This window comes from Lipotes vexillifer, unplaced genomic scaffold (genome assembly GCF_000442215.2).
Source record: "Lipotes vexillifer unplaced genomic scaffold, Lipotes_vexillifer_v1.1 scaffold905, whole genome shotgun sequence".
Taxonomy (NCBI): Eukaryota; Metazoa; Chordata; class Mammalia; order Artiodactyla; family Lipotidae; genus Lipotes; species Lipotes vexillifer.
This window is the reverse complement of record NW_006796034.1, coordinates 25559-36760: the sequence shown is the minus strand read 5'-3', so window position 1 is coordinate 36760 and position 11202 is coordinate 25559. Positions and strand designations below refer to the sequence as shown.

The window sequence follows — 11202 nt, the reverse complement described above, 5'->3', positions numbered from 1 at the left end:
ACTCTTTCCATTCCTTAAAGGCTTCTACAGGTTTTGGCAAATTCACATTATCCTCATGACTATGTTTTGCAGGGAGGTGTGTCAGCAGATTCATCTTCAATCTACCTCACCAGCGCTTTGTACCCTTCCATAGTGTTACAACCAATAGCATGCTGTAACTTGTGTAAACAGATAGGGTAAAGGTTTAGGGGACACTGGTCAGCTTTTTCCAAATCTTTGGAACTTTGCATTAGATGTTCAAGCCACTGGCAGTGTTAAGGTCCAAATATGTGTCCAACCTCATGGGTTAAAGTCTTATAGGATCAAAGTGGCAAAACACTAGTCATTTCAGGAATGTAATAGTTATCAAAAATTGAATAGTCGTTTGAAGGTGTTCTCTGCATCTTCTTTACCTTGCCTTCATAAGATAAACTACAAAAAAAACGCCAGGGCTTCCCTGGTGGCGCAGTGGTTGAGAGTTCGCCTGCCGATACAGGGAACACGGGTTCGTGCCCCAGTCGGGAAGATCCCGCATGCCGCGGAGCAGCTGGGTCCGTGAGCCATGGCCGCTGAGCCTGCGTGTCCGGAGCCTGTGCTCCGCAACGGGAGAGGCCATAACAGTGAGAGGCCCGCGTACCGCAAAAACAACAACAACAACAAAAACAAACAAAAAAACCCCGCCATACCTGACAAGGCTGAATGTCCCCATACCATCTGTTAAAGAGGGCTGTCCAAAGGCAAAATTCCAGGGAATCTCTTGGGTAATGCTCAATCAGTGTTATTCCCACAACACAGAAGGCATCTTTAGGTTTCTAATTTTTTAGAACTTCAGGGTGTGCCCTGCATGAATTTGTAGGTTTTGTATGTTATCACTGACTCTAAAAGAACACCTTGCAGAGACAGGAACTGGTTCTAGGAGCTTTACTGTCAAGCCACAGAAAAATGCTTCACAGTAGCCCTTGAGTCATTTAACATATTCTTCACTGATAACTCTGGTGTTTCCTAGAGATCCAATGCATTGTATATAAATACTGAATTTCTCTGGAGAGGGTGTCTTTCTGTAAGGATCACTGAAAAACTTTTCAAAAGTCTTGGGGAGCCTCAGGATGGCAGGTATCCAATCTGATCACAAATGCAAGATGGGTCCAAAGGTATCACCCTCTGGCTGGAAGGCTTCATTTATCAAAAGCTGTTCCACCAGCACCTAACTTTTACTGTGACACAAGTGCTGGGTTCTTAAGATGAGAGCTGTTTTTAGTGTCTGTTTAGAGTTCCATACAGTTTGCATAACGAACGGTCTCTTCCATTCACATCGTGTTCCTATGTAGAGCTTTCATTTTTCTGTTTGAATGGGTTAAACAGCTGTTTCACCATGAGGCTTAAAAGGACCAGCATGTCTGGGGCCTGACTGCAAAAGCATTGTGCTGGGTACCTTCATCCCCGACAGGCCTCCAAGACACCAGCTGCAGCCCCTGTGCGAGTGTCCATACTAGGTGTTTTTATATGATGCATATAAAATATTAATACCAGATATTAAACAGCAATACTAGAACCAATTTTTACAATTCATTTTATGTACTATTGCTTATAAATAATTTCAGGATGCTTATAAAACTAAAAGTAAAAAATTGGATGATTAAAATAAAAGTAGAAATTCAGACCATGTAATAAAAGCATACTGGAAAAAAAAAAAGAAAAAAAAAAGAAAAAAAAAAACCATACTGAGTAGTTCCTGACAAATACTTGAGATGGACCAATTATTACTGATGGTCACTAAGTTGACCAGCTAATATCAAATAATTATGCTGAACTCATCAGCATTCTCATTTGTCTCTAAAGACCAAAGGTTGTAATCTCTTGGCCTGAGGACTGGATTCAGCTTGCAAATGTGTTTTGTTTGGCAGACAATGTTTTCAAAGAGACTTGACTCTAAATGCATTTAAACAAGACATGGTGACCACAAACCCAACTTATCCCTCACAAAGATGTTACCAAACTCCCTAGAAATGAGTTTAATATAAATGTATTTGCAACCATTGCCATAAGGAAAAATGCTTTATTAGAACTTCATAGGTAATTTATTCAGATCTTAAACATAAATTCTGGATATATTCAAATATAGTTTTTAAAAAGACAAGAAATGCTATTCTAATGGGTGACACTGTCCATTTCTATAAAGGCTCAGGACACATGGATAGATAAAAAGTACTGTACTGCCTCTCTAACTTACTATCAGAGCAAATGTTGAAAATTACAACACATTAATAGATCTACATCACATGAAACGTCTTATATTGGTTATTAAATACCTCCAGTTAGTTTTGGCAAGCGCTATTTTATAACCAATGATACAATGATAATGATGTGCCAGGCTCCGGTGTAAGAACTTTAACTACACTAATTCATTTAATCCTCAACACAGTTTTATGAAATAGATAGCATTATTATATCCATTTTAGTTAAAGATGTTAAGTTAGTTGCCCAAGGTTACATAAGTGTCAAGTAATGAGCTGAGATTTAGAACCAGGATGCCTGGCTAAAGAATTCAAGCTCTTAACCCCACAGAATATTAGTTCACTGGATATGAAGCAAAAGTTATACGTCTAGGATACCAGAAATGGAAGACCACATGTATTACTCTATAATGAACATTTAAGAGCTAGACTTATACTTTGTTCAGATAGATCAACACACTTTAGCAGGGGGTAACAGAACAAATTAAATTTTTATTTACCTCTAGATGATAAGCTTCTTTGACAGATTCTACTTCTGCTGACAATTTCTTGATTTCTGCTTGCATTTTTGCTTCTAACTGAGCTTCACGTACTTGAGAAGCCCCCAATTCTTCAGCTAAATGTTTTCCATGAGCTTCCTTAAAATGACATATTAAGTAAAGGTTACATTACTTGTTTATTTGGTTATTATAGCTAAACAACTCAGCACATTTATAGAAGTATCTTAATCTTTTATAATACTATATACTCATATACAGTTACCATATTAAATGTACACTTTAAAAAATGTATTAATCTAGATTTTAATCTAGATCTTTAAGAGAGTACTAATGGGAAAGTATCAGTATATTGTTTGTTATCATAATATAATAGAAGTTCACTAACCAATGTGTTTTGTAAAATAAACTAATAACCACAGAACACTGAACTTTGGCAGATAATAGTCTGCTTTTAGGTATGGGTATGCATTTTTGCTCACCAGATGTGCTGTTTGCTTATCTACAGTCAGTTGTGTATTTATCCAGACCTATTTATGCTAGTTGTGTTTGTGACTACAATATGTAATTTTATTATACATTATGAACATTGATGAAATATGCATGTAAAATGAATGTTTTTATATGAAAACTAAGTTATATGCTTTGAGACAATTCAATGAGTGAGTCACAAACATTTGCTACCCAATTAGAACCAGTCAGGATAGTTGTAAAATATTGTGTGAAATCCGATAAAAAATATAAGAGATGCTATCCTCTGACTGATTCACAAATGTCTTTCAATTCTTTTTCCATTTTAAGAAACTAAAATTGGAAACTATAGATGATGGAATATGAGTATGGTTTATGCAAGAAAGACTAGGTGGAATTTTAATCAAGTGACCCTACCATACACCAAAAACCAAGACTTGGTCCAACATTAAAAGATTAATGCATGAATGTAAACTTAGATTTTTGGGTTAAAATATAATACTTAAAGTGTCATTTTTTTAAATAAATGTATTTATTTTTTTTATTTATTATTTTTGGCTGGATTGGGTCTTCGTTGCTGCACGGGCTTTCTCTAGTTGCGGCGAGCGGGGGCTACTCTTCATTGTGGTGCGCGGGCTTCTCACTGTGGTGGCTTCTCTTGTTGCGGAGCACGGGCTCTAGTCACGCAGGCTTCAGTAGTTGAGGCACGGGGGCTCAGGAGTTGTGGCGCACGGGCCTAGTTGCTCTGCAGCATGTGGGATCTTCCTGGACCAGGGCTTGTACCTGTGTGCCCTGCGTTGGCAGGCGGATTCTTAACCACTGCGCCACCAGGGGAGCCCTGTGTCTTCGTTTATGCATGTGGGCTGTCTTTAGCTGCGTCAAGCGTGGGCTACTCTTGGTTGCATTGCACGTGTTTCTCATTGCGGTGGCTTTTCTTGTTGTGGAGCACTGGCTCTAGGTGTGTGGGCTTCAGTAGTTGTGGCACATGGGCTTCAGTAGTTGTGGCTTGTAGGCTCTAGAGAACAGGCTCAGTAGTTGTGATGCACGCGCTTAGTTGCTCCACAGCATGTGGGATCTTCCAGGACCAGGGCTCGAACCCATGTCCCCTGCATCGGCAGGCGGATTCTTAACCACTGCGCCACCAAGGAAAGCCTAAAATGTCATTTTTAATAATTCCCCACTTTCACTTACTTATTTAACTGAGCTTAGTTTATCAGATAAAATCAATTATACTACATTTAGATACTATTGATAAGGACAGAAATGAGATAAAAGTAGATAGCCTCCCTTTTCCTAGTAGACTCCCATGTGCCCGACATTCTAGTAAAAATTCCCTGTTTATTTTTTATTAGTCTAACCATAACCACCCAGAAATGTGAATAAAAATGTCATTAGATTAACCAAGGCTAAATGTAAAAACATTTTCACTCAATTCCCATACTGAATTAGTAACCATAATAGAAAGCAGAAAAATCACAAGAATTTTTCTAGAATACGAATAAATACATTTTTCTCGAAGTCTAAGTAATTAACTCACATATATCAATCTAAATATTTTTAAGCCAAGTTGTTAACTTTCTATCTAATACTAGGGAAATACAATCTATATTAGTGCTCTTGCTATTTAAAAGCTCTTTTCCTCCCCAAGGGTTCTGGACTGCAGGTTTCTAACAGTTATAAATTTAGATAGTCAGTTTTCATATATGAATGGCTACAAATGTAAAAAGTTTTTACTAAAAAAGATTTATTACAGACTTCCCTGGTGGTCCAGTGGTAAAGAATCCGCCTTACAATGCAGGGGACGTGGGTTCGATTCCTGGTCAGGGAACTAAGAGCCCACATGCTGCGGGGCAACTAAGCCAGTGTGCCACAATTCCTGAGCTCGCGTGCCTCAACTAGGGCCCGCGTGCCGCAAGCTACAGAACCCATGTGCCCTGGAGCCCAAGCGCCACAACTACCGAGCCCACGCACCCTGGAGCCTGCATGCCACAACTAGAGAGAAGCCCACGCGCTGCAACAAAGAGCCTGTGTGCCGCAATGAAAGATCCCACATGCCTCAATGAAGATCCCGTGTGCTGCAACTAAGACACAATGCAGCCAAAAATAAATTAAATAAAATAAATAAATAATGAATAAATCTTTTAAAAAAGATTAGATTTATTTTTTTGTTTGAGTGATAGCTCAAATTCACTTGCAAGTCTGAAAGTGATTTATAACTCATTTTATTGAAAACTAATTAGTTTGACTAATACTCAGTTCTGAGAGACTTCCAAGTTACACTACAATGCTGTGCTAAATATAAGTTTTTTTTTAAATTTGGGTAAAATACACATAAAATTTACCACCTTAATCATTTCTAAGTGCAAAATTTGGTGGCATTAAATACATTCACATTGTTGTGGAACACAATTAACTTTTGTAAGAACTATATTCTATAGTCGAAAAAATAAAGGTTAAAAATTTTAGTATTTTCAGTAAGGTGAAATTAGAATAGGGATTACTTTCTCTTTAGAGAGTTGCTTTATTTCCTCCAGTTCACTTGACAGCCTTTCTACTTCTCTCTGTGCTTGGACTTGTTGACGATGAGCCTCCACCAATTCTGTATGAGAGTTCTGCATCTGCTCCCGAGATAGCCTCAATTCTTGCTCCAAATCTATGGCCTCCTTGTACTGAGTTGCAATGTACTGTTCCTGCTCTTTCATAACCTGAAATGCACAAGATATTTGTAGGTTTCAAAATAAAATGATACAGATAACCTATTCTTACTCTGATTTCTCTTTTAATAAATGACTTACCCCCTCCCAACTAAACCTCTATATAATTTAACATATAATGAATATCATCCACTGTGAAACTAACATTCGAAAATGTTTTCCTTTTTAATGATAAAAAAATGACAAAAGTACTGTAATAAATCTGGGACTCACTGGTATATTTTACATGACTTTAATATGCAAGCTGCATAATCCTTTAACATTATGATGCAACAACACAGAATATATAATAATATAAAGAGAAGAAAGATGTTAATATTTGATTATCCATGTCAAAGATGGAGAATATACTGGCATGAATAATCAAAACCTACCATTAACCCACACAGCTTGGTTAAGGATGATCTTATTCTTTGCAAAAGGGAAATTTGTTATTGGGACTACTACTCCTTACATTCCTCAGTTAAATCCCTAGTAAAGTATTATTTCTTAGAGAAAAAAAAAAATCAGTAAAAAGTAAATTAGTTCTAAATTGGCTCAGTGAGGTAGATTAGATGGTAGATGGTAGATAATGACGCTTGACTTTAGGGCTGATAAGAAGGAAAGAAACCAGTACAAATCACTAGGACCCTAATGTCTAGAATGGGGGCCTAAGGTCCAACAGTGTTGTATATCAGTATAAATCTCATGTAAATATTTTTAGCCAGCCCTTGTTAGGGAACATGAAATGATTGAGCCAGTAACCTTTCTTTTTTTCTCACTGGGGCCCAAACTTGGTCTCAGAGACCCTGCTTAGTTTATGTATTGATATATAATCCAACAAATATTTATTCATGCTTACTATGTGATATGTACTATTCTAGGTGTTGAGGATAAAGGAGTGAACAGAGGAGACAAAGTGGCTACCCTTGTGGAGTTTATATTCAACTGGAAGAGACAGCTAATCAATTAATCAAACACAATAAAGAGCTGTATATTGATATTAAGTTTTAAAGTTGAGTCTAGTATTTAAGAACAAAAAAAAGTTACATCCATGAGAGCTCTTAGAAACAAACTCACTTTTAAAAAAAGGCAAGTGGGTGGAATGAGTTCAGTAGTCAACACACATGCAAACTGATGATATGAAGTCATCAAACTTTATCTGGCAACTCAATGTACTTGGCCTCAATAAAATACAACTATCTGTTAATTCATTCTCTGGATAGAGTCCCTCAAGGACAAAGGAGTGCATCCTATTAATATCTGATCTTCAGTTCTATCACATAGTAGGTTCTCAATTAAAACATACATATATTATTGATCAAGTGAGCATATATCATGGATTTACTATGTGAGAGATATCATGCGAATGCCTATAAGGAATATAAAGACATAAGATGATAACCTCACCTATAATCAGAACATCAGAATAAAGTAATTAATAAGATAAGGAAAATAATAGGTATCTGGCACAAATAATTAGCCTAAAAATACTTATGGCACAGTTTCTGTGCATACTAAATACCAATCACATACTAAAACCAATCAGTTTAAAATATAAAGATTTTAGACGAGGGGAAGATGGTGGAAGAGTAAGACGCGGAGATCACCTTCCTCCACACAGATACACCAGAAATACATCTACATGTGGAACAACTCCTACAGAACACCTACTGAACGCTGGCAGAAGACCTCAGACCTCCCAAAAGGCAAGAAACTCCCCACGTACCTGGGTAGGGCAAAAGAAAAAAGAAAAAACAGAGACAAAAGAATAGGGACGGGACCTGCACCAGTGGGAAGGAGCTGTGAAGGAGGAAAGGTTTCCACACACTAGGAAGCCCCTTCGCAGGCGGAGACTGCCGTTGGCGGAGGGGGACGCTTCGGAGCCGCGGTGCAGAGCGCAGCAACAGGGGTGTGGAGGGCAAAGCAGCAAGATTCCCGCAAACAGGATCGGTGCCGGCCCGAGAGGCTTGTCTGCTCACCCGCCGGGGCGGGCGGGGCTGGGAGCTGAGGCTCGGGCTTCGGTCAGACCGCAGGGAGAGGACTGGGGTTGGCGGTGTGAACACAGCCTGCAGGGGTCTAGTGCACCATGGCTAGCCGGCAGGGAGTCCGGGGAAAAGTCTGGACCTAGCATAGAGGCAAGAGACTTTTTCTTCCCTCTTTGTTTCCTGGTGCGCGAGGACACGGGATTAAGAGCGCTGCTAAAAGGAGCTCCAGAGACGGGCTCGAGCCACAGCTAAAAGCGCAGACCACACTGACCTGCATGAGACGCTAAGGCTGCTGCTGCCGCCACCAAGAAGCCTGTGTGCGTGCACAGGTCACCATCCACACTCCCCTTCCGGGGCGCCTGTGCAGCCCGCCACTGCCAGGGTCCCGGGATCCAGGAACAACTTGCCAGGGAGAACGCACGGCACGCCTCAGGCTGGTTCAACATTACTCTGGCCTCTGCAGCCGCAGGCCCGCCCCGCACTCCGTGCCCCTCCCTCCCCCTGGCCTGAGTGAGCCAGAGCCCCTGACTCAGCGGCTCCTTTAACCCCGTCCTGTCTGAGCGAAGAACAGACGCCCTCCGGCGACCTACACGCAGAGCCACGCTGAGGGGGGGGCCAAATCCAAAGCTGAGCCCCTAGGGAGCTGTGAGAACAAAGAAGAGAAAGGGAAATCTCTCCCAGCAGCCTCAGAAGCAGCGGATTAAAGCTCCACAATCAACTTTGATGTACCCTGCATCTGTGGAATACATGAATAAACAACAAATCATCCCATTTTGAGGAGGTGGACTATGAGAGCAAGATTTATGATTTTTTTCCCCCTTTCCTCTTTTTGTTAGTGTGTATGTGTATGCGTCTGTGTGAGATTTTGTCTGTATAGCTTTGCTTCCACCATTTGTCCTAGGGTTCTATCTGTCCATTTTTTTTCTTAATAATTATTTTTTATTTTAATAACTTTATTATATTTTAAATTACTTTATTTTATTTTACTTTATCTTCTTTTATTCCGTCCTTCCCTCCCTCCTTCCTTCCTCCCTCCCTCCCTCCCTCCTTTCTTTCTTTCTCTCTCTCTCTCTTTCTACTTCTACTAATTCTTTCTTTCTACTTTTTCTCCCTTTTATTCTGAGCCGTGTGGATGAAAGGCTCTTGGTGCTGCAGCCGGGAGTCAGTGCTGTGCCTCTGAGGTGGGAGAGCCAACTTCAGGACACTGGTCCACAAGAGACCTCCCAGCTCCACATAATATCAAACGGCGAAAATCTCCCAATGATCTCCATCTCAACACCAGCACCCAGCTTCACTCAACAACCAGCAAGTTACAGTGCTGGACACCCTATACCAAACAACTAGCAAGACAAGAACACAATCCCCCCCATTAGCAGAGAGGCTGCCTAAAATCATAAGTCCACAGACACCCCAAAACACACCACCAGACGTGGACCTTCCCACCAGAAAGACAAGATCCAGCCTCATCCACCAAAACACAGGCACTAGCCCCCTCCACCAGGAAGCCTACACAACCCACTGAACCAACCTTAGCCACTGGGGACAGACACCAAAAACAACGGGAACTACAAACCTGCAGCCTGCAAAAAGGAGACCCCACACTCAGTAAGATAAGCAAAATGAGAAGACAGAAAAACACATAGCAGATGAAGGAGCAAGATAAAAACCCAACAGACCTAACAAATGAAGAGGAAATAGGCAGTCTACCCGAAAGAGAATTCAGAATAATGAGAGTAAAGATGATCCAAAATCTTGGAAATAGAAGAGATAAAATGCAAGAAACATTTAACAAGGAACTTGAAGAACTAAAGATGAAACAAACAACGATGACAACACAATAAGAAATAAAGATGAAACAGACAATGATGAACAACACAATAAATGAAATGAAAAATACTCTAGATGGGATCAATAGCAGAATAAATGAGGCAGAAGAACGGATAAGTGACCTGGAAGATAAAATAGTGGAAATAACTACTGCAGAGCAGAATAAAGAAAAAAGAATGAAAAGAACTGAGGACAGTCTCAGAGACCTCTGGGACAACATTAAACGCACCAACATTCGAATTATAGGGGTTCCAGAAGAAGAAGAGAAAAAGAAAGGGACTGAGAAAATATTTGAAGAGATTATAGTTGAAAACTTCCCTAATATGGGAAAGGAAATCGTTAATCAAGTCCAGGAAGCACAGAGAGTCCCATACAGGATAAATTCAAGGAGAAATACGCCAAGACACATATTAATCAAACTGTCAAAAACTAAATACAAAGAAAGCATATTAAAAGCAGCAAGGGAAAAACAACAAATAACACACAAGGGAATCCCCATAAGGTTAACAGCTGATCTCTCAGCAGAAACTCTACAAGCCAGAAGGGAGTGGCAGGACATACTGAAAGTGATGAAGGAGAAAAACCTGCAACCAAGATTACTCTACCCAGCAAGGATCTCATTCAGATTTGATGGAGAAATTAAAACCTTTACAGACAAGCAAAAGCTGAGAGAGTTCAGCACCACCAAACCAGCTTTACAACAAATGCTAAAGGAACTTCTCTAGACAAAAACACAAGAGAAGGAAAAGTCCTATAATAACGAACCCAAAACAATTTAGAAAATGGGAATAGGAACATACATATCGATAATTACCTTAAATGTAAATGGACTAAATGCTCCCACCAAAAGACACAGATTGGCTGAATGGATACAAAAACAAGACCCATATATATGCTGTCTACAAGAGACCCACTTCAGACCTAGAGACACATACAGACTGAAAGTAAGGGGATGGAAAAAGATATTCCATGCAAATGGAAATCAAAAGAAAGCTGGAGTAGCAATTCTCATAGCAGACAAAATAGACTTTAAAATAAAGACTATTAGAAGAGATAAAGAAGGACACCACATAATGATCAAGGAATCAATTCAAGAAGAAGATATAACAATTGTAAATATTGAGGTACCCAACATAGGAGCACCTCAATACATAAGGCAAATACTAACAGCCATAAAAGGGGAAATCAACAGTAACACATTCATAGTAGAGGACGTTAACACCCCACTTTCACCAATGGACAGATCATCCAAAATGAAAATAAATAAGGAAACACAAGCTTTACATGATACATTAAACAAGATGGACTTAATTGATATTTATAGGACATTCCATCCAAAAACAACAGAATACACATTTTTCTCAAGTGCTCATGGAACATTCTCCAGGATAGATCATATCTTGGGTCACAAATCAAGCCTTGGTAAATTTAAGAAAATTGAAATTGTATCAAGTATCTTTTCCGACCACAACACTATGAGACTAGATATCAATTACAGGAAAAGATCTGTAAA

At 39.6% G+C, this 11202-nt stretch overlaps 1 protein-coding gene and 1 pseudogene across 1 annotated transcript in view; both read right to left on the bottom strand.

The window, feature by feature from the left end:
* Positions 1 to 1417, bottom strand: part of LOC103091340 (archaemetzincin-2-like) — a 1476-nt pseudogene extending 59 nt beyond the window's left edge.
* LOC103068771 (coiled-coil domain-containing protein 18-like) overlaps positions 1 to 11202 on the bottom strand; it is a gene marked incomplete at its 5' end in the record, with an annotated part of 52956 nt that overhangs the window by 19747 nt on the left and 22007 nt on the right. The window contains 2 exons of the mRNA XM_007468126.1: positions 2714 to 2851; positions 5683 to 5886. Coding sequence (XP_007468188.1) covers positions 2714 to 2851; positions 5683 to 5886 — 342 coding nt within the window. The remainder of the gene's footprint in view (positions 1 to 2713; positions 2852 to 5682; positions 5887 to 11202) is intronic.